Genomic DNA, 26,307 nt, shown 5'->3' with positions numbered 1-26,307 from the left:
TCAGAGATAAAAACCCACTTTAAGGATTATTAGAGCCAGACCTGAGCCTCCTACAGGTTTCAGACCGATCCATCTCAGGCTCCAGATCATCTGCATGCGACCTGTTATCAGCAGGCTGAGGCCTCCAGGCGACGTTAATCTGTCAGCGGCTAGAGCTGCTACGCTTAAGTTTCATCAAAGTGCTCATTCTGGGTCGTTTGTCGAGTTTTCTGGTCTGTTTTCTAATCTGTGCATCAGGGGAGAATCCAGCAGATGTCCATCGGATCAGGCCGAGTCACAGGATGCAGAGCCTCACCTCTTCTTCCTCCACCAGACTCCTGGAAGGCAGAAAAACAATAAAACATGTAAAATAACACGCAGACAACTGGCACAGGTTGTTCAGAAGGGAAACCAAACACCTGCTTTGTAATTTTGTTTTCAAAATCAATCAGCCTGATGGTAATTATAATTTACATATCAGCAGCAAGCAGATACAAATAGTTTGTCAGATATTTAGGGAGAAGTGGCACGTTAACAATGTGAGCTCAAAATTAAATACATTATATTTTTTATTTAATTTCACTTTTTTACTTAAGACTGAAGTTAAATAAAAAAAAAAACATGCAGTGTCCAAATAAATCCTGTGCTTGTTTATTTATGGATAAGACTACGCCCAGAATGTTTAAATCATCCAAGTAATAAAATAGTTTTCTATAGAATCAGTTTTTCTATAAACAGGCTTCATGTTTTTTTTGTCATATATTTTCACACCTCAGGTTGTTTTTTTTACCTCCTATTCACTCAAAAGTTGATTAAACCAGTGAAACCAGATGTTTTATCATAAAGTCCTGACATGTGGAGCTCAGCTCTCAGCGTGACGTAAATCAGGAAGGATCTGCGTGTGACCCAGCAGTGCGACGGCAGAATGACTTACAGCCAAACGCTGTTCACATTGTCAGCACACCGAAACACCAAGCATCTGCTGGCGCTGCTCTGAAATACGTTCACGGGCCATAAGCCCCCCAGTAAGGGCAAACTGGGGTAGTTAGTGTGTGTGGTGGAGGCCATTTAAACCAAAAACATAATTTCCTTTTTATGGATCTAATTAAGGATAACAAAACATCCAGTATATAAAGAAAAGTAGGGAAAACATTGGGTGAGGGTTTACTGTGTGAATCAACTGGAGCTGTGGCGGATTAGTAAATGAGTCTAATGAGGGGTGCTGACATTAAAGGGCCGGTACAGAGCAGAGCAGAAAGTAAGATGTCTTCTAAAGGTGACCTCTTATGCTTCCTTGAACAGGTTAGGATACAAAATATGTTCATTACATTTCTAGCAAAAACATATTCTGTCACTTTAAATCCAAACGAGCTGCTGCCCCAAATGAACATTTACACTCGCACGTGAAAATGGCAGCAAACAGACGCACAATTATACAACCATGCATCTTTGAAAAGCAGAAGTGGAGCCTCCTGCACAACCAACAAGAACACGGCAAGTGGTTTATAGATGGTAAGTCAACAACAAAACTCTTGTTTTTTCCAGCAGCCATTGTACAGCAGTAAAATCAGCTGAGCAAATATGCTTGGGTTGCTAGGTAACGGAGCAGGGGTTGCTAGGTAATGGAGCAGTGCCCGTCAAATTGAGCACTTCAGGGGCTTGAGACCCAAATGGAAGAACAAAAACTTGCAAATGTGTGAATTTAATTGTCCCCCAGTTTCTTTTAAATAAGAGATGATTGCTGAATTCTTGGATCAAAAAAAGTTGCAGTAAATTTTTTATCCAATCAGTGTTATTGTCTTCGTCATGAATGTGAGGATGTTTGAGTGAGCGGTTAGTGCTTGGGTTGTTTTTAGAAGCTTTTGAGACACAAACGGAAGCATAAAAATATGCAAAATATGAATTTTGCATAATTGGTCCCCTTTAACTCTCATGGATCTCAGCTCAAAACGCAGTAGGGCCCCCTGGAGGTCAGAGGCGGTGGCACAGGGAGCATGGGGGGCAAGAGGATGTCTGTGGCAACAACTTGGGATGGCAGAAGTGCGTCACTTCACATAGCAGGATGGCAGATGGCTGAACAACCTCAGTGAACCGAGGGAAATGACATGAAAGCCTCAAGGCCATATGCAGGAAGTTGCATCACTTCCAGGAGCTGTTTTCTGTGACCCGGGGGGACACGGATGTCAAGCCTGTCTGAGGAACATCTTAAAAAGAAACTGCGGATTTCCAGGCTAAACTACGTGAGATGGACCACGAAATAACCTTTAAGATTCTCCCCCGGATGATTTCATACAGACATGCAGAGGAGAGTAAAAGTCTTACAGTTTGGCTCCAAACGAGAGGCTGGGCAGCATTAAACATAAAAAAACAAAACAAAATACACTCAGAAACCCTCAGTGGAGCCTTTCATTAGAATAAATGAACATTTCTAGTTCACATTACTACCATAAACTTCACCTGTTAATTCCACAATATACAAATTTAGCTTTTGTGGAAAGAAGAGTTGAGAAGAAATTCAGAAGAAGTCAAAGTTACTCTTGTCATCTTGTCAGAGTGACAAGAGGAAATGAAAATGAGGAGGACCAAAATGGTATTCAACTAAAAAAGTTGGCGTTTGTGCTGCTTCAGCTTTAAAATGCTAACCTAGAAATGCAGTTTCTAAACCAGGATGTTTACGGTTAGCATCATGATCAAAACATTCACCCAAATATGTTAGAGTTGTGTTACGAATATATAAAGATGTTTCATTATGCCTTTATACATCCATTCATTATCCTCCTATTTGTTCAGATTTCATGTTAGCTCCTGCTAACAGTGTTAGCTCCTGCTAACGGTGTTAGCTCTGGCTAATATAGTCCATCGTGTTTGTTTGTTTCAACAGATACATTGAGTATCACGGCACATGAAAAATTTGGGGGAAAGTGGTAAACTCCAAAAGAAAAACATGTAACAGACAATTTCTGAAGTAATTATGAGTTTTTATGCATCACAAGCAATAAATTTTACGTTAATAGAAAAAACACAACATAATTACGGGAACATGTTCAAGTCATTGTGGTTCATGTTAAGATTTTTATGAGTGTTTTTCTTGGCTAAAATTAATGTTTTATGTTCTCTCTTTCTCACAATTAGATTCAGAATTCTTTTATTGTCATTGTGCAAGAAAGCACAACAAAATTTAAAAAGTATCAACTCTCAAAGGCAGCGCAAATATATAAATACATAATAAAAGACAAGTATATTTTAATAAATACAAAAAATCATAGTAGGACCACAACTGGGATGTTAAGGGAAAAAATAATGTTGATCAGCGTTGATTTGCTGTGTTCAGGGCATAAAATCCCTAAACATACGGTGAAGTTTGTGATTTTAACCTTCTAATATCTGTAAATGTTCACGGGGTGAGAGTATCTATGCATGGTACTGTGAATATCCATTTTTTTCTGATACAGAACAAACATCAAACTCAGCATCCAGCAGATTAAAAGCTAAGATAAACATGCCGGGACCACCATGCGCTGTTCTTCAAACCCACCAGAAGACGCTTCCTAAAGGGGAACATTGTTGAGCACCATCTGTTTCCATCTGACCCCCTACCATGGAGAAACACTTTCACAAAAGATGTCAGGATCTGTGGGTTATAACTGCAACCAGACTTAATGAGGACATGCAAGAGGATGACAAACTTATCAGAGAAATCACTTTGTGCTGTGTTTTTCTTTTAATAAAGAAACCCACCATGCCTTCCCTTTGACTGACAGTCACACTAACAATCAAACTTAACTTTCCATAAATCTTCCCAATTCTCTACTGTAAACCCTTGCGGCAACGGCACAATGAGTGTGCTAAAATATTACTACAACGGTTTGTATTTATGATTGAGATGTGGTCCTGCAAGGAAAAAGCTGAAAAGTTTAACATTGTTTTCACAACCAACCACAGGAAAAAAAGCTATACCTTCCTTCTACTAGCCAGCTACAGTGTGATTAAATTAGCTTTAAACTACAACATAAAAACTGTGACATGGCCCCCTTTTACATAGTTATCTCTTTATTTGAAAAAGAAATCAGTAAAAATATTCTGTGTATGACTGAAAAAAGTTAGTTATGCTAACCCTCAAGTGCTAACATTAGAACCGCTAACACTGCTGTGCTATACCAACACGGCATTTAGCGGAAGCTAATGCTAAAGCGCTAACTTCAAATCAAATTATATCTGCCCTTGAAAGACTACAACCCTCAAGCATGAATTTTATTTTGACATTATAATTTATATGTTCTAATTACGTTTGTATATTGTTCTCTATTGTTCATTATAATGTATATTGAAAAATCAATTTAGGGGAAGCTAAGTGCATTTTCAAGGCTGGCAAAAGCGCTAAACAAAATTAGCTCCACTATTAGTTAATTTGCAGATTAGCAACTGTGCACTATTACTTTGGATTAACCAGAACACACCCACCGAGTCATCCAGAACCAGGCAGACAGACATGTTTGGGTCGTCAGAGAGTTTTATAGGTAAAAAGGCAAATAAACCAAATTTAGCTTGACCAATAGAAATACTCTCGAGAGAAAATTGTTGACTCTTCTGTAGGAAGTAGCTACTTTTCCCTGAAAGCCTCCTAAATAACTCTTAATTAGAACTTTATCTGCTGACTTCAGGATGATTCAAGTTCATTTTTATGTGCAGGTGGGCGCCATCTTTTCTTACCTGTAAGCTGCAATCTCCATGTCTCTTGCCATCTTCTGACTGAGAAGCTCCCTGTATTCCTCACACTGCTCTTTCATCTGGGATTTGAAGTCAACCTCCTGCTGCTTCATTTCTGCTATAGTAAACTAAACAACAGACAATTTGGGATGTTTAAAAGAAAAAACAAGGAGATGAAGTTAGAAAGTCTGCATCAAGAGTCCCAATCCCATACCTCCAACTCTTCAACCTCATCCATGTACGCAGCTCCTTTCACCTCAACTTCATCCAACAGCTCCTCGTTACTCTTCTCCAGGTCATCGAGTTCCTTCTGCAGCTCCAAAATCTGCAGAAAGACACCCAACACCAGCCGTTCATTTACATTATGACGCTTTCTGCTATTAATGTGTTTTTTTTCTGAAATCCTAAAAACAATAAATCAACTTAAAACTGTCGTTTAATGGTTTATTAGACAAAAGTTAGTTCCAATTGATTAGCTAATAACGTCCATTTAGACTTTATGTTGTAGTTTGGCCGCCATCCAGCAGAGGGCGCTGCCGGTCATTCTTAAGCAGAAAGTTGGTTTTTTTTTTATCAAAGATGGCGACCATGCCAGAACAGGGAAAAGAAATGGTACACACTAGAGTTCGGTTTGGGATTCAAAATGCACTTAACGAAGTTCCGTTTTGAAATATAAATAATGGACTTACTCCTCAAGTTTCACCTTAAAAGTTCTCATTCAGGCGGGTTGCATTAGGGAGCAACGTCAAAGGCGACGGCAGAAAAGTGGACACTAGTAATAGGAACGAGACCTACCCTCTAAGCTTGTTGTCATGGCAACTCCATAGCAACTAGTTACAAAGTTCACGGAAGTATTCTGTATTCTTTTCCTCTTATTTTTCTATTTAGCAACCTAGAGATTCCCGTTTTGTTTCATGTACATGGACATATGTCCATGTTTATTATTGTGAGAAAAACACAATTTTGTGTTTATTTAATTAGTATTTAATACAGCTGATACAAAATGTTAAAATTTAATATTTTTTTTTAAATTCAGCATTATGAAAGCCTTTCATGTTATTGAAAGATGGTCAGCCTCTTGCTAAATAAGTTGCTCTATATAAGATGAATCAACTTTAGATTATCAGTAACCTAACTTTACTTAACAGAGATGATAAATTGTGCTTGCTTCCTTGAACATTCCATTGACAACAACATACCAACATCTGGCATAAAATATTGATGCCTGTAATTATTTAAACACAGTAAATGCAATGATTGTTGGATGTATTCCGTATTTAGTCATATTTCTGACCACCCGATGACCACAAATCCCAAATTTTCTTGTCGTTCAGCTCTGATTTAGCCTTATTAGAGCCATTTAACAATGCTTACAGCCATGTCAGTACAATGCCCCAACAATGTGATCCAGATGGGAATATCTCGATCTATGGCTAATGGATTGCCATCAAAATTCATGCAGACATTCATTGTTTCCAGATGATGACTCCCACTGACTTTGGTGATCCCCCCAACAATTCATCCTGCCCTACCACAAGGTTCACATTTGTGGTTTTAGGGTGAAATGCTTCAGCATTAAATGGATAATTTGCTATGGTCATTACAACTGTAAAACTTTCATGCCTACAATCGCTGCGAAACGGGAGGAGGGGAGATCAATTTGTAATTTATAAATCCAGATCAATGAGCTGCAATGAATGGTTACCTAAAACTAACACTTGCAACATTTAATAATGCTGTACAAAAGAGCTGAAGTATTAAACGCAACTTTACTATAAAGTGGTTTTGATCTATATTTATTAAAACCAATCAAGTTTTGATCCAAAGGTTTCTGACTCCTTTGGACTCGGGTTGCTTTTTCACCACTTTCTCAGCACAAAGGCCATTTAGACAAACATTTTGTTTCCCCAAGTCACTCAAGATCCACCAAACTCATAAAAATTAAGTGGTGTAAGTCGAGCTCATCATATAATACACGTATGTTTGTGTTTTTGTGCATTGAATCACTTTTTACACTTATCTCTTTCCTAAAGATTTACTGTAATTTAGCCTATAAGCCACAAAATGGGTGAACAACATGCGGTACGCAGGCCATTGATAAAAAAAAAAGATAGTTCCATTGATGGATTATTTAATTTGGAACGAGACGGTTTTCCCCAAAAGTGAAGTAATCTGTCAATGAAAATATGATTTGATTATCTTGTTCCCCCTAAAAATCAGACTACTTTGTTTAATTGAAATACTGAGTTCAGTGTTTTGCTGGATGGGTCAAATGTTTCTGTAAAATTATTGTCCTGCTTTTAATTTAAAAAGCTGAGGCCAACAAGAACTTTCAACTTGATGACTTTGGCAAAAACTCTGGACATCAGTGTAACGTGAGAGGACAGAAAAACTCCAGATTTATATAACTTTAAGAAATCAGTAGAAAGTCTGGCTCCTTGGATGCAAAATAAGCACTTTCACAGCTTACTGTAGGCAGTAACTTGATTCATTTCTGTCCTAAAAATGATAATAGTGAGCTGGAGCAACCAAGAACAAAATCAACAAACACAAAAAGCCAAGATTAGCTTATAGGAGCATCCCTCCCTCAGTGTCGGTGTCTGTGTTGCCCTGCCATGAGTAATTGCAGCAATCATATAAGTTCAACAATTATCTGTCCCAACCAGATGGGGATCAGGCTCACATTTCAGAGGAACCATCTGAGCAGAGGAAAACCCGGCTCCTGATGACTCCCCAAACCGGCCGAGCCAAGTGAGAGTCCTCTCCTCCTTCCCCCTGGCATGATGAGTGGAGTGGAGTCAAGCCTGTATATGCAAGCAGCGGCTTTGGACGCCATCACTGCCTGCTCTATTATATACAGTCCTGAGTCTGGCCTGATTTCACTGCAATGTGTTTGTTTGGTCATGTTGTGTCTCAGTGAGAAACCAGAGCCTGAGCATCCATCAGAGGCGAGAGAGGAAGCAGAGCAGGTCAAGTTGAGCTGTCCATCCGTCAGGCGACGCTGACCTGAGCGGCACTCGTGTTGGAGAGAAGTGGATGATGTTGGAGGAGCTGTGCTGTGGTTTCAGAGGCTCGGTGTTTATTTAAAGAGCTGGAAGTGGAGCCGCAGCCTCAGTAATGAGAACCAAACCACCAGGTTTGCTATAGATGTGGTCAGCTGTGGTGAAACCGCTGATGGATGTTAAAGATGACCTGTTATGCTTCCTTGAACAGGTTAGGAAATTTATGTGCTACACAAAACAAGTTCGTTACAAAATCATTCTTAGATAATGAGATTTTAGTTTGGTCAATACTGCCTATTTGGAGTTCCTTTTATGGCTTTTTGTCTCTTTAAATCCAAATAATCTGCTGGCCACGCCCCCAACTCACCGTTTATGCTCACACATGAAAATGCCTGCAAATGCCTGAACATCTTTTAAAAGCAGAAGTGGGGCCTCCTGCACGACCAGCAACAATGCAGCAAGTGGTTTCTGGATGGTAAGTCAACAAAAAAAGCACTTAATGTCATCACTGCTTAGAGCTGGAAAATAGATAAATAACTATACATATCTTGGTAGACATGTGATCAATATCAATAGATAATACATCTGATAGAATATTCAATACATTGACAGGGGTTGCTAGGTAACGGAGGTGGGCCGGACACTTTTGAAGCAGACACCAAAACACAGTAACTTATTGCCAAAAAATGTCTGGGTGTTTTTTTAAGCACTGTGTCTGGGTGTTTTTTAGAAGCAGTAGAAGCCCAAATGGAAACGTAAAAACGTAAAATATGTGAATTTTACAGTTTTTAAAGAGAACAAGAGGAGACTGAGAAGGAGGTAGTTTTCATCTGGTGACTTCACCTGAGTCACATCATCTTTATGTAATATCCTAAAGGACTCTTCTGGGATCCTTTTGTATGAGGATGGGTAAAAAATGGCTGATCAAGATTTATTTCCATTTTTCAAATCGCAACATATGTCTTGAGGCTGTGAGTGTATAAACTTTTCAGACTTTTATAACTCTGGAGCCAATCTGTAAGCCTGTGGTTAATAACCAAGGCCACTAAAGGAGATAAATCCTGTCTGGGCTGCAGACGGGCCCTTCACATCTCCTGCTGAAAGTGTCCTCAGAGTAAACACTCAGGATCTCCCACACGGCTGCTCCTCTGTCACTCAGCTGCTCCTCGCCTGCTGTGGGAAACCATCCTGTTTCAGGCTGTGATACAAACCCAGTCATGGATTTAAGTCTCATCTGATCTTTGTCAATAAAGAAGTTCAGAATGCATAATTAGAGGATGTAGGCCAGTGTGTTTTAACAAAAGGAGACAAATTAAGTTTATGATTTTTGGTGTCTGGAAACATGCCATTTCAAAACCCTCCCAGCAACCCCAGCACAGCGCAGCGTGTTACCTAGCAACCCACGCTAAACTCCAGCATGTTTGGTCAGCTGGTTTCACCACTATATGTGTTGTACAATGGCTGCTGAAGAAGACAAGTGTTTTGTTGTTGACTTATCATCCAGAAACCACTTGCTGCTTTCTTGTTGGTTGTGCAGAACACTCTACTTCTGCTTTTCAAAGACGTTCGGTTGTATAATTGCGTATCTGTTTGCATCCATTTTTATGTGCAAGTGCAAACATTAAATTCGGGGGGCAAGGCCAGCAGCAGCTTATGTGGATTTAAAGTGACAAGACACCCTAAAACAACTCAATCTGAAAGGAGCTCAAAATAGCAGACCTTGGCAGACTAAAATCTCTTTACCTAAAGAGAGAACTTAAGTAAAGTTATCTTTTTAACTTTTTAACTGTGGCACTCCGTTTTAACATTAAATATTTTTTTGACTATCTACATTCCAACTAGTAAGAGTAATAATTCATTTTACGGTTCAAAATACCTTTCAAGATATCAAATGACTTCACTGAATCGTCATTTGATAATTCAAGATATCTTAAACTTAATTATGGTTAGTAAAATAACATTTTTAGAAATCTGAATTAAGAAATTACACATAGGCCCCTTGTGCTACAGCTGAGCTGTCCAAATAGTTGCCTGTGGAAATTTAGGTTTAGTCAGAAAATGCTACAATGTAGAAAGAGTTCATCAGCATATTATATGCGGGAAATGCAAACCTTTTGAACTTGAAAACTGCCCAAGTCCGCAACTAATTTACTATTTATTATCTTCCAACAAAGACAATGCATTTAAAATAGATTTGAAGAGCAAAAAGTACAACTGTCAACTCATCCCCAAGCTGAAAATTGACAATTTATGAATAACCTTCTCTTTTTTTCATTGAAATTTCAAAATGACAGACATCTTTGTTATTACAAGGGACGCTCCTACTCAACGAAGATCTCTGGAACATTATATTTAATACTTATATAAGACACACATGAGCTCTTGCAGTAGTCTGCAGGAATTGTTTAGAAGTAAAAATTACCTGATCTGACCCCAAAAATCTTTTAAATTTCTTCACATGGCTACACTTTTTGTAATTTGGATGCCTTTCCCTTTTAATGGAGATAATAAGAGGAGGAAGCTCACTCACCAGAGTCTTCATCTCGTCCACATCAGTTATCTCTGTTGGGTCTTTGACCATTGACCCACCAGTTCCTCTCGCTTCTAGTTTCTTTCCATCGCCTTTGCCTGAGGAGAGCGCACCAAACTCCAGCTGAAGAAACAAACGATTAGGAGACAGAGCAGTCATATAATTTTGCAAAGTTGAAAATCAGAGAGATCACAGAGGCATCTCATCGAGTAAGGTAAGTGCACTTTGACAGATGGAGCAAAAAGCCCCTTCAGAGAGGTGGATGAGCAAAGTTCTCTTCATGCACCTGATTTGTAATTACATTGGAGGGGAAACAGCCGAAACAGGCAACATGAGGGCGCACAGGTGTGTGGGACGCAGCCAACAATCACCATTCCTGTTTAAATCCAACAGTAATCATTTGAACATCGAGACAATCGTGTCTCATAATTGAGGCCAGGCGCAGACAGGACGCCGTCCAGCTGGCAGAGGAAGACGCCGAGTGGGAGGGAGAGAGTAAATAGACGGGATTTAGGCAGAAAAACCAGAACACAGTCACTTTGGGACAGACACTAGCCTGGCAACTGCTTTCCTACACAAATCAACTCCGTTGTAATGTTGCTCCATCTGCGATTTCTTCTTTGTTTTAATGGCGGTTGGCAAACAACTGTTGGAAGCATTACCGCCACCAAGTGGTAAGGAGTGTGGACCACAAAGCAACAAAAAAATGCAAATAAAGATTAGATCCTGTTGCTCAATTTACATTGTCTTCAGAAATAAACGAGCCTGATGGCGTTGGCTTCAGGCCAAAGCTATCAACAACATCTAGTTTTATTTTCATTTGCTAGGATTTTTAATCTGTTTGGGCTTTCTCCTATTGAAGTGGATTTCTCCACTGGGCCAATCAGTGAACAGAAGAAACTCTGACTGATGACGTTGGTTTTCTCCACTGCTAAAAATACTGCTGTAGTTTTAGCAGTAACAGCAGGGGGAGTGAACGAAGCTGTTCAGTTGATCGCGCTTCTAAATATTAATGTAACATTAACAGCCATCTTGTTTGGTTCAGCATTGGAGGATGATTGCTTACAGCACAGGCCATTTCCGGAAAGCTTCATAGCGTCAAAATGGCACATGACATACGTCACAGGCAAATGCTACTGGTTGAGTAACCAGTAACTGTTTAGTTCACTTTAATTAAACTCTAGTCCAAGGGTGTCAAACTCCAGTCCTGAAGGGCCGCTGTCCTGCAGTTTTTAGATGTGCCACAGGTACAAAACACCTGAATCAAATGGCTTAATTACCTCCTCAGTTCTCCAGAGCCTTGCTAATTACTTAATTATTCTATTCAGGTGTGGTGCGGCAGAGGCACTTCTAAAAGTTGCAGGACACCGGCCCTCGAGGACTGGAGTTTGACACCCCTGCTCTAGTCCATTTGTCTAGAAAGTCCAGTTTGTTCGGGAGATGTGAACACGAAATCGAACTCTGATGTGGAACAAAAAAGCTAATTCTGGTCCGTTTAAAAACTTGTGTCAGTTCAGCTGAAGTGAATCCTGATCCGGTTTGAAAGCATATGTAAATGCAAAGCAGGCTGGAAATCCCTCCAAAAGCAGAAAAAGAACTATAGTGCAGGGCATTCTGGGTAAATACAACCGAAACGAAGGCATATCGCTAGCAGGATATATGGTTTGTGGTTTTTGCCAAACACAAAAGTGAAATCCTTCAACCTCTACAAACTGATGCTAGTCCATTCTGTACTTTTTTTTTTGAGAAAGAAGTTGCGCTCAGTGTCTTCTTCACAGGTTTTCTTGTCATTTCCTTCAGTGGTTCCTGGTGCATCGCCGCCACAGGTGAGAAAGGGAACATGTCTTTCAAAAGACTTGGTTCATTTGACACAGTGCAGTGTGAAAGTGAACCACAGCAGCTGAAAATGTAAAAATGTTGCAATTTTTGTCCCCATTTGACCCAGTCTACCAGACTCTCGGGTATGAAAACACCCTGAAACTTCAACCGAGTCCAGGCCTCCAGGAAGTAATCGTTTCTCAGCAGCCGGGAGCCCAGGCCCTCTGAATGAAGCGAAGCGTTGAACAAGAGGCTGGTTGTACCGGTATAGTCAGACACACAGACGATTCAAATAAAAATGGATCAGATATTCTTCTCTAATGCCTCTGAAAACGTCCAGTCCGGAGCTGAGAGGGAGCCTGGGAAGGCGGCCTGCAGTCTGATTACAGCCCTGACCTCTGAACCGGCAGACATCCTCACCCCAGACGGGGTCAGACCCACCGGAGTTCCAGCCTGACCTCGGTGCTGTACCACAGCAACTACAGAGGTGGACGAAAGCCGTTCTGTCCGGGTCCAGAACTACAAGCCCGACTCTCAGGTTCTCCTCCTCTGTTGTGCTAAGAGGTAAAGAAAACAAGTCGGGGTGTCGCAGCATGATTTGTGAAAGCTGAGATTTATGTGGGGGGAAGAAGAGGAGGTGATCAGCAAAGAGGATGAGGAGCAGCTGTCAGAAGGACCTTAATTAAATAAGAATCAGACCAAAACATTGTTTTAAATACCAAAACTTGCAATTCAGGATTCATAAATGCACAATTCTTTATATAAAAATAATTTTGTCATAAAAAAGTGGTAGAGTAGCACTACTTGAACGTTTTAACTCAAGTAAAAAGAAAAAGTAGCTGTCCAAGAAATGACTAAAGTAAGAGTAAAATTCGCATTTTGCCTGTTTTTGTACCTCCATTTGTGTCTTAGCTGCTTCTAAAAACAGACATCATGCTTAAAAAACACTCAGACATTTTGGTCAATAAGTTAATGTTCTTAGGTCTCTTGAAAATGAGGAGCTAAATGAGAATCAATGGGCACCAAGCCGTCACCTAGCAACCCGGCACGGCAATTTAAAAAAACTCACATTTTTCATTAAGTTTTCTGATAGTATGACAACCAACCAGATGTTTTTACTGGCGGAAAAGACAAAGACAGGAAGTAGCAGGAGGATGTATGTTTTTCAATAACTCATGATGTGAACAAACTAATTCATTTGTGGTTTTAATTGTGCTTCTTACTGAATAAAAACATGGCAATTGCAAAAAGGTGTTTTTTCAATGTTAGCGGATTATCAACGAAGTTTTGCGTACATTTGTATTGGAAATGCAGCCAGAAATTAAAACATATATATATATATATATATATATATATATATATGTGTGTGTGTGTGTGTGTGTGTGTGTGTGTGTGTGTGTGTGTGTGTGTGTGTGTGTGTGTGTGTGTGTATTATATATAATTACAGCAGACTAAAAATACTCTTTTCCATAAAGTTACTCCGGTAAATGTAACTAGCCACTACCAAACTCTGCAGGATAAAGGTATATTTTGTTTTTATTAGGTTTATCTGGACACATCCTTGAATATCAAACTTCCTTGTTTCATGTTTCGTGTTTCTGTGTTTCGTACCTGGAGGCTTTCGGCCAGCTGGCGGTGGTACTCCTTCACTTCCAGGACTGCGGTGATGTCAGGGCTGCCAAACCTGATCTCAGCTGCAGCCAGCGCCTTTTCATCTGGCTGCAGCTGGCTCTGCACCTCCTGCATGGACATCATAGATAAACACACTGATGGTCCTCATGAAGCAGCAACTGTTATTTAATACGGTATGAGAAGCAACGGCGCATCCAGTTCATTATTCTTTTGATTTCCTATTTGCCTCTTTGGCGACTTTGACTTATTAAAAAAGTTACAAAAACATGAAGCTGAACAAATCAGAGACAACAAACTTTATTTTCAATTCCTTAAAGACTTAAAACTCCTCAGTTTAAATGTTCTGAGGAGTTTCCAGCAAAATCCTGGAAAACAACTGACAACTGAAACATTATTTCCATTTAGTGCTTCAATTTGTATATAAATTGACATATTTATTTAAGTTGTTAGAAAAGCTTTAATTGCAATTTTTAGGTCAGAATAATTTTGTATTTTCCATAAAAGAATCTGTACATGAATGTTTCCTTTAGTGCCAACTAAAGGAAAGAAATCGAGACGTTCCAACTATAAATAAAGTATCGTGGTTGGCAAACTTCTGCTAATTCGCTAATAGCAAGCAAATTTTTCCTTTAGCGTTTTGCTAACTTTGAAAAACATCAGCACACTTAGTTTCCTCTAGACTAATGTTTCCAGAGAAATGTTTAGTTCGCATTGCCCACCACTCAGATACTGGAAAGACGAGTAAAACTGTACAATTAAAGCCAAGTGGATGAGTGAACAAGAGCCTGAAATCATGTAAAATAAACCGAGTAAAGCTGTTAAAGCTGAACACACCTCCAGCGCAGCAACAAGCTCTGCATGGGTTTCTTCATCTGTGAATGGAGTTGCCCCTACATTATTCAGATGCAACATTTTTCTGCAGCTGAATAATGACTCCTGATTTGTCAGGAGAAACTGGACGTCCACAAAGCAAACTGATTTCTGTTTTTATTTGAGGTTTAGCCACATTTCCCACACTGTGAGTTGCGGTCCGGAGGGAGTGGGCGGGTTTCAGGGCCGGGCAGCAGCGGGAAAAATGGAGCCGCTCCGGGTTCGGCTGGGCTGCATCTGTCATCTTCTGGTGAGGCGGAGGATCGCTGCGAGGCGCAGCGACGACGCATGGATGCAAACAAAGTTATTTTAAAGGACCGCTTCACTATTTCGGCAAAAGAACAAGCAAATAGTTAATTTTGCTGCATTGTGTGTTTGGTAAATATAAAGACTGTGCAGATGTTGGCTGTAAACCCGCTGTCAACACATGCATTAAAGTTTCTCTCTGTTTTGAGTTCAAATGAAAACTAAAATATCTTAAAATAGCCACAAAAACTGCCTTCAAATAAAACCAAATTCCTCAGATTTCCAGGTTATTATAGTGAAAAAAAGACTTTTTAATTAATTTGTGACAGGTAATATTGAAAATGACCGAGATCTGAAGCTTTGAGAACAGTGCTAATATCTCCCAGGTTCGCTGATGGACAGCAATGATTAAAAGCTGCTTTGCTCTCTAACTTTTCTGGATCTTCAAAGGACTTTAAAACTTCAGCTGAAAGGTTAAACAGGGATTTTTCAAGTCGTTACATTGTGAGATAAAAAGAACCAAACACACCTTTAATCAAGTAGTTCATTGACTTTAGATAATCAAACTCTCGTTGTATACTTTTAAGCTTCTATAGTTAGTATATTCATGATTAAAAAACATTTTAACAGCTTATTCCTAAAAGATTATCTTATTTTTAGTTTAAGGTGTTTCAGATGAACTTCAGGCACATGAATGAAAGGAAAAACACTTTTTTGTACAAACTTGTAGCATTTTAGCTTTGCAGAAAAAAAATCCATAATAGCTATGAAAAACTGAGATTTGAAAAAGAAACCTAAATAATTAAAAGTGGAAACCCCCCGAAGGAAAATTATCTGTTATTTGCGTCTGGCTCATCGGTGACTCTCGCATTTTGTCCTTTAATCTGCAGGATGTTGATTCATCATGAAAGGAAACAAGAAGAGGAAAGTTTTACTTCTACCGAGGCTTTATCTTGATTTTTGTCTTTTAATTTATCTCTACTGACAGTTTTTACAGGAATTAACCCAATAACGGCCTTAAAAACACTTTTAATGATATTCCTTAAATGTGTTTTTATGTTACCAAGTTGTGCACAGTCAGATTATTTGAAACAGAACAATTTAGTGTTAGGAACAGTAAAGTGATCAAGTGTTTATATATTTCTCATTTATTTTTGCTTTATGTAGTCAGAATTGCAGGAAAAAAGTTGCTGAGGTGATTTTATCACTACCAATAATAAAGCCAAGGACAGAAAGACTAAAAATAGTTTAAACCCAAAAACTTTAGTTGCCCTGAAAACAGCAAATCCATCCTAAACCTGATTTTTATTTAGTTATTTATCCATTTAGTTATTTTTTAATCCCAGTTCTTCTGTATTTCTTCGATAGTTACTTTTTTTTTAGATGTTGTTGTGCTTCATTTGTCCACAATGACATTAAAATTAATTCTGATTCTTGTTGGTTTATCACACATCAAATTAATAAATTACAATGCAGTTTGTTGGTGACGAAATGTGAATAATTTACACAATTCAACTCAGATTTTGTTGCGTAAATCTAACCACAGCCAGACTTCTGCGGGAACGGATTACGCCTCTAAAGCGACGCGCGGTAGAAGAACGTCACACAGCAGCGCAATGTTTACATAAGCAGTAACGGGCGCCGCCATTTTAAAGTTTATTCACAATGAGAACCGACAGACAGGATCATAAAAGGAATCTAATAAGAAAGCTCAGCTAACAGCAGCGGCTTTTTATGCAGGATTGATGTTAACTCCTGTAACGTCCATTTGGATCAGGACTAAGAGTGGTGGGATCCGTTTCATGGACAAAAAAAACTCCTTCATAAATTTCATAATTAGAATTTTCATACATTTATGGGAAGCATCCGCAACCAAGACAAACGCTACAAAAAAGAAAACGGTACGGTGGCCGACAGCTGCAAACGAAAAAACAAAATAGAAGCAAAACCTTCAATCAACAAAACAAATCCAAACAAAAACAGAGAAAGAGATCTGAACAAACTCCTGCCTCAGACCGTAGCTGTTAGCCATCAGTAGCACAAAGCTAGCTACTGTGTTTGGTGTAATGGAGCAGAAAGCTGTCATCGTTGTTTTTCCCTACATCCAGTGGGTGTGCCACACAGGCAAACCCACTAGAAGGAAACAAACGCACCCAGTACAACACTTTCATGCTATTGGCTGAGAGGTTGCTAGGCGACAGTGCATTTTTGTTCCAAAAGCAAGCAGAGCGCGAGGAGAAAGCTTTGAGTAAATGTTACAAGTTTTGAGAAGAAAGATGAAGTCCTGCTTTCAAAATGAAAATATAAGTAAAAGCATTCAAAGTTTTGAGAACAAAAGACATGAACTGTCTGAAAATGTGTGCTCTTGAATTATGGCATTAAAATTACCCCATAAAAATGCAACATAACCGTTCAGACTCTTGGAGTTTTGGAAACAATCAGATCTGAATTAGTCCCATACATATGAGTGGCAAAGATCAGATTTTTTGGAGTTGAAAAAATTAGGATTGTGGAGAAAAAACGGATTAAAGTCGCATTAGCCTGCTCTGTGAACGTAGCCTTTGATTCAGCAAATCGACTGAAGGTTGGAGTTTGTCACCACAGAAATAGTTTCTCATTTAAAATATTTTTCTGCTTCATCTGATTGATTTGTCTCACCGTCTTGTGTTGGGTCTCCATGTTGGCCAGCTGTTCCTCATAGACGGCCACCTGGTCCCTCAGAGCCAAACACTCTGCAGTCACAGCATCGACCACCTGCAGAGGCAATCACAAGAGGAAAGTCTGAGTCTACTCTTCACTAAAACCCAAAAAGATTCACTCTAGAATCTATTTTTGCTTCAATATCTGGTGTGAATTTGGTTTAAACTCACTGAACAGGAAGTAGACGCCGCATTGCAGAGGAAAAGTAGAAACAAAAGCTCCCAATACATTTAGCAGCAGGGGGTCTCGGCTCACACACTTCCTTTTAAGATTAATGCAGTCGGAGTGTCGGCTTTTAAATTTGCACACAAGAATCCTCTTTGGGAAATGGAAAAAAAACTAGTTTGTGCTTTGTGAAATAAAATACCTGAAGAATTAAGGTTTGTGTTTGTAGATCTGTAAAACTGTCCTCTGCTTGAACTCGAGTCACAAAACTCTGGTGGATTTTGGCAGAACATTTAATATTTCGACTTTCCTCAACCTGGTTGGACAGCGACGCCCAAAGTGGGGCAACAGAACAGAGTATTTATAGAAATATTACCAATTATCCAACACTAAATGCATTTTAAGGTTTGCTCAGATGAAAGTAGAAACGTTGAGAGCAAAACCTGCCGTCAGGTTCTGCTTTTTAAATCCTCTGATGTTTTTGGAGCGGTGGCGTCCCTCAGGGCGCCGCGTGGCTCGCCTGCATTTCCTTCTACAGCAGCACTGAAACAATTAATCGATTTTTGAAATAATCATCCAATGATTTAATAATCAATTAATCGAATACAGACCCAAAAAAGGCCAATTACTGAAAAAAACATATCAATCGCAGTAAATAAGAGAAAACTATAAAAGAATAAATATATTTTGCATTTTAGATAAAAAAATTATCCTTTGTAAATAAAAATCAGTCACCTGGTTCAGATTCTGTAAAAAAAAAAAAAAAAAAATTTTTTTTTGCTGTTTTATTAATCAGTTAATCAAAAGCGATAATCAATAGATCTGTATATTGATGTTTAGTAAAATGTCTGTTTTTAGCTTCAGATTATTTCTTTGCTACAAATAATCAAGAGTTCACCAAGTTAATGCTATTTTAATGTTTATCATTTAAAAATTAATTAATGCATGAATTTTCTCATGTATTTCAATTATTGTACAAAATAAGTGTTTAAATGAAATATCTGCAGAATGTGTCATATTTTTAAATCCAATTAATCGATTAACTTGCAGGACAAAAAGGTGTAAAAAAAACAATTAAAAATTTTGAAAGATCAGAATAAAATCAAGCAAATTTGTTTGATTTTGTTTTCTGTAGAAAAGTAATGTAATTAATTTTACTTTTACCTGAGTAATTTTATCATGAAGTATTTTTACTTTTACTTGAGTAAAACTTCTGGATTTGCCTGATTTTATTATTTATTTATCTGAATTAAGTCATTTTTGTCCTTAAAATACCAAACTTTCCACCTAGCTTTATAATTTGGTCCGTCTGATGATGTAATTCTTAAATGTTAAATGATAATTTGATCAGTTACTCAGTACTTGAGTAACTTTTTACCAAATACTTTTTACTCCTGGGTAATTTCTTGGCCGGCTTCTCTTTCCTCTTAGTGCAGTTTTTCTGAACTCTGCCCTCCTCTGATAAATAAGCATAATTTATTTGGGTTCATTAAATTAAATCATTGGTTCAGTTTCATGTTTTTTACCAGCTTTTAATCTGAAATTGTGACGTTTTCACAAAGTTTGCTTCCACAGAGAAACTTTGAGAGTCATGACACGAAACAGGTGCAAAATAATAAAACCGGACATGTTTTGTTTTTCTTTGGGAAGTTCAGCTTGTTGTGGGTTAATCTGTCCAACGCTCCCTCCTCTCCTCCACATCTCTGCTCTTCATCTACTTCCCTGCCAGATTTTCCCACCGAATATTGTCGCCCTGCAGCTGCAACCAATTCAGAGCGTCAGAACGGAGCCAGCGGCGGCATCGGGGCGCTGCAGCATCATGAAATGTGTTACATCTGTAAGGGAGGAATCAAAGCCGCGCTCACATCTGGTCCAGCTGCGGGACAATTACTTCAGCCTGGTGTGAGGAAGAGGAGGAGTCGTGTTGACGGTTTGGTTGCTGAACAACTACAGGTTGCTGCTGCTGTTGAAACGCTTGACAACACCTCCACCTAGTGGCCAAGCTACATTATTACATCAGAGGTCATATTAAAATAACATTTTTCCCTTCATTATTAAAACACAATAAAGCTCTTATAAAATTAGGAATCCGTTACAGAAATCCAAACCACTTCATTATGACTTTAGTTTTGTTTGAAGAACTCAGGTTTATCACTCCTAATAAGGAAATAAACTTTAATATTTAGGGTGTTTTTAAACAGTAACTGAATGTTTTCCAGCCACATAGTATCATTTTATAGCACAATCAAGTAGCTATGTTACCCTCAGTCAAACGCTGCACAGATCAAATATAACTTAAAAGAAATGTAATTTCATAATTTAATACCTTGAAATTGGGCCTCTGTCTCTTTAAGAAGCTCCTACTCTTCCTGAAACTCCGTCTTCAGGAAGTCATCGCAACATGGCTACTGTATTAACCCTTTAACAGCGTTTTTACCAGCGCTACTCTGAGAAGTGGCCCGTTTAATGAGCTCAGCAGATGCACAGTTCACCAGAGGGTTTGCTAATTGCTGCTGGCTAGTCTGGAGGAGCAAAGCAGGGGAGTTACGGGCGACGGTTTCACTGTGAGACAGAAACTATGGAAACTGCAGCAGGAGATGTGCCTCGAAAGCTGAATGGTTGCCATGGAGATTAAAGGATTTCAGCACACACATGAGCATGATTGACAGCGCTAAGACCCATCCAAAGGCTCTGATTGATTGTTTTTCTTTTTAGCACTGGGAGAAGAAAGAGGAGCTCAATTTTTTCAGATTATTTGTCTCATACTGTCACATGATGACAGCTTCAACAAATATGTAAAAACATATATTTTTATAAAAGTTACATAATGCAGCTTTAATTAAATCACATTCCTTACGTATCTTCAGGGCTCTACCTCAGATGTTTATGTTTTTCTTTCGTTTTAGAGATTCAGCAAAAGAAAATCTGATATTTTATAAAGCGGAGAACAAATTTTACCTCAGCAGCATCTTGTTGTCCCTGCTGGACGACAATCCTCTGATGTGCAGCTTTCTCAAACTCCTTCTGGAGACATTCAAGCTCTTCCTTCAGCTCCTCTGTGTCACAAATAATCTCATCCTGCAGTCAGAAGACGGACAGAACCGAAATGGGTTCTGACTGAAGTGGACAGGCGGGAATAGGAGGTGAGAAAACCTCGTCAACATGCAGCAGACACACCCTACCCTCTGCCTGCGCAGTTTTTCCACCACTGCCTCCAAGCTGAACTTCGGTTTCGCTGCAGTGCAGGTGATTTCGGTGAAGGCGGATCGACCGTTCAGATTCTCCTCCAGATCAGCAATCTGGCTTTCAAGAGAGCTCTTCTCCTCTTCCAAACCGTGAGCCTAAAGACAGCGGAGTCAGAGGTGAAGAGGCAGAACAAGAAAGGTTTCTCAGTCGATTAGAGAGGCACCGGTCCGATTTTAATATCTGTATTGGTTCTGATATTGAGAGAAGTTCTAGATCGGGTATTGGTGACAATGAGTCAGACCGATAATGGCAGATCTATTCAGTCTAATTCTATGCTCTGTGATTTTACAAATCCTAATTGAACTTTCTGAACCATTTGGTTTGTAGCAGTTTATTTTAAAATGTTTGATCAAGATAATAAATCATAAATTATCCCAGAAGTTATTGCGATAAACGATAATATTGTTGGTTTCAGACCATTTTCAAGTAATATAATACTGATGGCATAATAATGCAAGAACACATTTTCTCAAAGATCAGCAAACTTTAAATTATAACAAACGTTTAACACTGGAACTGGAAGACATTTTAAATACCCCAAATAAATAAACAAAACAAGAGAAACAACAAATAAAATTCTTAAGTTTCTGTAAATGTAGGACAGTGCTTGAATGTGCATAGACAGGGTTACATAAACAAAATTATCCTTCAAATAAAAGGGTTAGTTAAGACCAAATCACCAGACTGAAAACTTCGATCATCCAGTTTTTTGTAGAAATGGATAAAAGAGAAAAATTATAAATCATACCAATGGAAATTGAGCTTTTTTAAAAATATGATTGATTTATTGCGACAGTAAACCTGTTGTTTTTGTCAGTTTATTATTTACTCCTAATTGTACTGACTAACCAAATAATTGTGAAGATGTTGGTGTATCCAAGTTTGGTGTACTGGTGCAGAGTTGGCACATCAACTTGTAATTCAGTACATTTATGTCTATTTATTTTTAAGAAAGCGTTTTAAGTAAATTGAACTGTTTTTCTGTATTGGATCGTATCGACAGAAACTAAACCTCAGATATTGGTACCAGTATCGACAGTGAAAAAGTGGATTAATGCATCTCTAGTTTAATGTCTTTCCACACCAACTCAATGAGTTTGGCCAGCCGGTCGTTGAGGGCAGCCATGTTGGTCCGCTCCTGGACGAACTGGTCCAGACCCGCTTTGTTCAGAGCTTTGGCTGCAACAAAGTCTATTTTATCACAGCCACATTGGTCTGCAGAGGCACACCTGCAAGAAAAGCAACACAAAAACTGGACTGAAAGACTGAAGAAGCAAAAAAGTAAATCTGACATTTGTTATACGTAAAACCTCGACTAACAGTGTGTTTCTATTAAAAGGCTTTTGTTCCCACCATGTTATTGAAACTTCCTGTTCAGTACTAACACTCTGAGCTTGACATTATATACTTCCTTACATTGTTCAAAACAAACATTCAGATATTTATAGTCTCATTTAATCTTATCAAATATTTTTATCTAATTTCTAGTGCTTGAAATAAAGACAAAACTAAGTTACAATTAACTTTTTTAGCAAAATATAGGAGTTTGTTTTAGGTCAACAATTCTTTAATATAGAAGAATTTGCTCAACTGGCAGATTATTTAACTTTTACTTAAATTTAGCACATTTTTCCCATGTTATAAAATAATCTGCCAGTGGAACTAGTATATATATATATTTTTTTAAAATTTCAGGAATTATTGACTTAAAACAAGGTCCTGTATGTTGCAGAAAAGTAACATATAAGTTATATTTTTCTTATTTCAAATGTACTTAAATAACAAAATATTCGCACTAGAAACTAGATATCATTTTTTTTTAATTATTCAAAGTTTATTTTCACTGTATATTTTTTCCCAATATACAACATATTTTTTAAGAGTTGCACTTTTTGTTAATAATGAATAGAAAAATAAATTTAGCTATGCAGAGATTTAAACATGTGGTTCAAACATGTTTTTAAATAGATATTAAAACAGCCAGAATATCTTTTTTTCCCGTATTAGCATAATAAAGGATGTGATGAACCCTGACCTGGCGGAGGCCTGGCGCAGCCTCGGCCCTCCGTTAGGACTCCACCTGTCGTCGTCAAACAGCCGGCGGTATGAAGACACTCTGAGCATGGCCATGGCTCCGGATCGGGATAAAAATGGCGTCAGCCGCGCCAAACCGGGCTTTATAATCGCAGGGAATGTGAATGTGGCATCGAGGTGAAGCTCACTGCTTATAGAATGAACGTCATTCAGTGAGGACTTCACACGTACCCGAGGAGTAAACTACTAAATCAAACTGGACAGTTATTGGGTTTTATTCCGCCTCCCACCAGTAACAATCCAGTCCCTGCATGATGTTGCGATGTATGTTTATGTGATTTTTACCGCCAAAAATTCTTTATAAAAATGTGGTCAAAGCTTTATTTTTGCCGTGACATGGCATTTTTAAATAATGTTTTAGATTTATGGTCCACCTGTACTTTTAGCAATGGCGGCGAAGGAAGTGAACGAAGCCCTTCGGTCCGTGGTTTCAAATATTGAATTAATACTAACCGCCATCTTGTTCAGATCGGCATTTCTGTTCTGAGTTGGAGAAGGTCCTCGCTGCAGCAAACAGAAAGGGGCGGGGACGGACCACTGTCAGCCTCATACCTTATTTGGAAATGGGACCATTGCACTCCGGAAGTGAAGGGGGCGTTATTTCCTGTATTATCCGCGGCCTCCCGTTTTTATTTTCTTTTGAAATATGTGATATATCTTCACCTTTAGGAAGGATTTTCACTCTCAGAATGTATTTGAACTTCAATCTTTTATTTACATAAGCGCAGCTCACAGTTTTTAACAAATTCTGTAACTTTCGGTGTACTTCTAAATCTGCTCCTTAGTTGCATCTTTTCGGGCCTACTACTGCCTCTAGTGGCCTGGCGGTGGTAAAACAACTAACATAATCACGTTACTAAATCAGAATACCACAACGTCTTTATTACTATTCATTTCGGCATTACTGGCACCGTAAAAGATAAATTATCTCATAAAACACCATATTTTTTCACTTTCTTAAGGACGTAGAGCAAATTAAATGACAAACTACTTTTATGCATTATGAATAATATCTATATATCTCCATCAATTATAGGAGGAAGAAAAGAAATAAAGAGACATGAAAAACAACATGATCACTATAATAAAAAATACCATTTGCAATATATACGTAAGAAATTTCATTCAGCAAAAGTCAATAAACAAATTAGGAATATCAACCCAGGTTGTTAAACAGATACAAGCAAAAAAAAAAAAATCACATTTTTGTTTTTACGGTGCCATGTATGTTATTCTGAGATACCATTTATGGTAGAGTCATATATAGGAAATATATGGTAGAGTCATATATAGGAAAAAATAAGATAAAACTATTTAAAAACGATAAATCATATTCATAGAATCACATTATCAACAATTTGTGAATAGAGCAAAACACTTACACATTTACCACAGCACGGTATAGGTAAATGCTATTTAGTTCGGTTAAGAATAATTATTGCACTGTCAATAAATAACTTCTAATAGATGTTTTTAGTTCCTAAAGGAACACTTTAACATCTTCATGAGCTCAGAGGGTCAAACTGATAAATAATGAGGATGGATGCTCTCTGCTAGAATATTTCTTGCCGTCTTTCATGTTCTTTCAGCAAACAGTTGAGACAGAGATGTTTTTGGTTTCACCACTATTTACCTGCTGTTATACCTGCCATTCAAAGTATTCTTAAAAGATTGTCTGTTAATCTGCAGCTCATGTGACCAAACCAGCTGAGGAGATGAAAAGTTAAAACTTGAGTTAAAATGTTGTTTTAACTTAAGTTAAGTTAAAACTCTAGTTAGAATGTTACGTTTAAACATTTTAACACAACCTCAAGTTGGGTAACCCCAAGGTAGAGTCTCTGAGAACAGTTCTTAAATATATGGTCAGTGTTTTCAGCAAAGTTGAGCTGACTGTCCAGGAATAACACAAGGAATTTAAAATTTACCAAAGTTTCAACAGGTTGGCCATCAAGTGAAACTGGAATCACTTTCAGGTCTTGTTTATGTCATTTAATTAGCTCTACTTCCTTAAGAATATGGAAAGGTATGTTTTTGTGTTAGGGAATTTATCTTTTACTGTTCCAGTAATCAAATCAAATCAAATCAAATCAAATCAAATCAAATCCATCCATCCATCCATCCATCCATCCATCCATCCATCCATCCATCCATCCATCCATCCATCCATCCATCCATCCATCCATCCATCCATCCATCCATCCATCCATCCATCCATCCATCCATCCATCCATCCATTTTCTGCCGCTTATCCGGAGTCGGGTCGCTGGGGCAGCAGCTTCAGAAGGGAGGCCCAGACTTCCCTCTCCCCAGCCACTTCCAGTAATGTCAGAATTTATAATAAATAATAAAGACTTTGGTATTCTGATTTGGTAATGTCATTAGATTAGTTGTCTTACCACCCCCACGACACTAGAGGCAGCAGTAAACCCCAAAAAGATGCGACTAAGGAGCAGATTTAGAAGTACACCAAAAACTACAGAATTTGTTAAAAACTGTGAGCTGCGCTTAAGTAAATAAAAGATTGAAGTTAAAATACATGCTGAGAGTGAAACTCCTTCCTAAAGGTGAAGATATATCACAGATTTAAAAAGAAAATAAAAACGGGAGACCGCGGATAATACAGGAAATAGCGCCCCCTTCACTTCCGGATTGCAATGGTCCCATTTCCAAAAAAGGTATGAGGCTGACAGTGGTCCGTCCCGCCCCTTTCTGTTTGCTGCAGCGAGGTGTACTTGCTGAGTTGAGGTCTGTTGTTTACAGCGCCCGCAATTTCCTGCAAGCTTCAGAGTGCAATTTCCTGTCTGCGCCTCCAGTAAGAAATTATTTTTCAATTTATACAGATAAACTTACTGAAACTTCATGAATCAATAAGTACAACATTCTAAAATTTATCTACAAAACACATAAATTTGTTTTACCAACATGTGATTCAAACACATTTTTAAATATTCAAAACTGACTTTTTAAAAGAGAAAGCAAATACAACTTAAAAGAACCTAAGATTTTCAAAATGCAAAGATGCATTTCAATAAAAGGAACAATCTTGACAATCTTTGTTTCTAATAGAAAATTGAAAATCATTATGAAGCGATGTGGCGTTGAATAAGTTGATATTTTGTTATGCATTTGAAATATTTCCATAATAGTCAGAGCTGGAAAAGCTAATTTTCTCTTAATGTGAATAGGAACAAATATAAAGGTTTATATATGACATTTTTTCGTGATGTAAAGTACTCTGAACGGTCTTGTTGCTGAAATGTGTGATGCAAATAAACTTGATACTTTCTGCTCTTTTTCATTCATAATTTCTTTTAGTTG

The 26,307-nt window shown here is 38.2% G+C and overlaps 1 protein-coding gene across 1 annotated transcript; it reads right to left on the bottom strand.

Annotated features, from left to right (window-relative positions):
* On the bottom strand, positions 1-23,393 carry vimr2 (vimentin-related 2). Its single transcript, XM_081611733.1, has 10 exons — positions 22,931-23,393; positions 21,980-22,124; positions 20,832-20,990; positions 20,608-20,727; positions 17,443-17,538; positions 13,648-13,776; positions 10,219-10,341; positions 4,901-5,011; positions 4,690-4,814; positions 1-317 (listed from the first exon to the last, which is right to left on the bottom strand). Exons 1-10 carry the CDS (start codon positions 23,023-23,025, stop codon positions 275-277), a joined length of 1,146 nt encoding a protein of 381 aa, XP_081467859.1. The 5' UTR covers positions 23,026-23,393; the 3' UTR covers positions 1-274.
* Between the last annotated feature and the right edge of the window lie 2,914 nt (positions 23,394-26,307).

The sequence above is a fragment of the Poecilia reticulata genome, chromosome 10 (assembly GCF_904066995.2).
Source record: "Poecilia reticulata chromosome 10, P_reticulata-male-v2, whole genome shotgun sequence".
NCBI lineage: Eukaryota > Metazoa > Chordata > Actinopteri > Cyprinodontiformes > Poeciliidae > Poecilia > Poecilia reticulata.
This window is presented reverse-complemented; position numbering and strand designations above follow the sequence as displayed.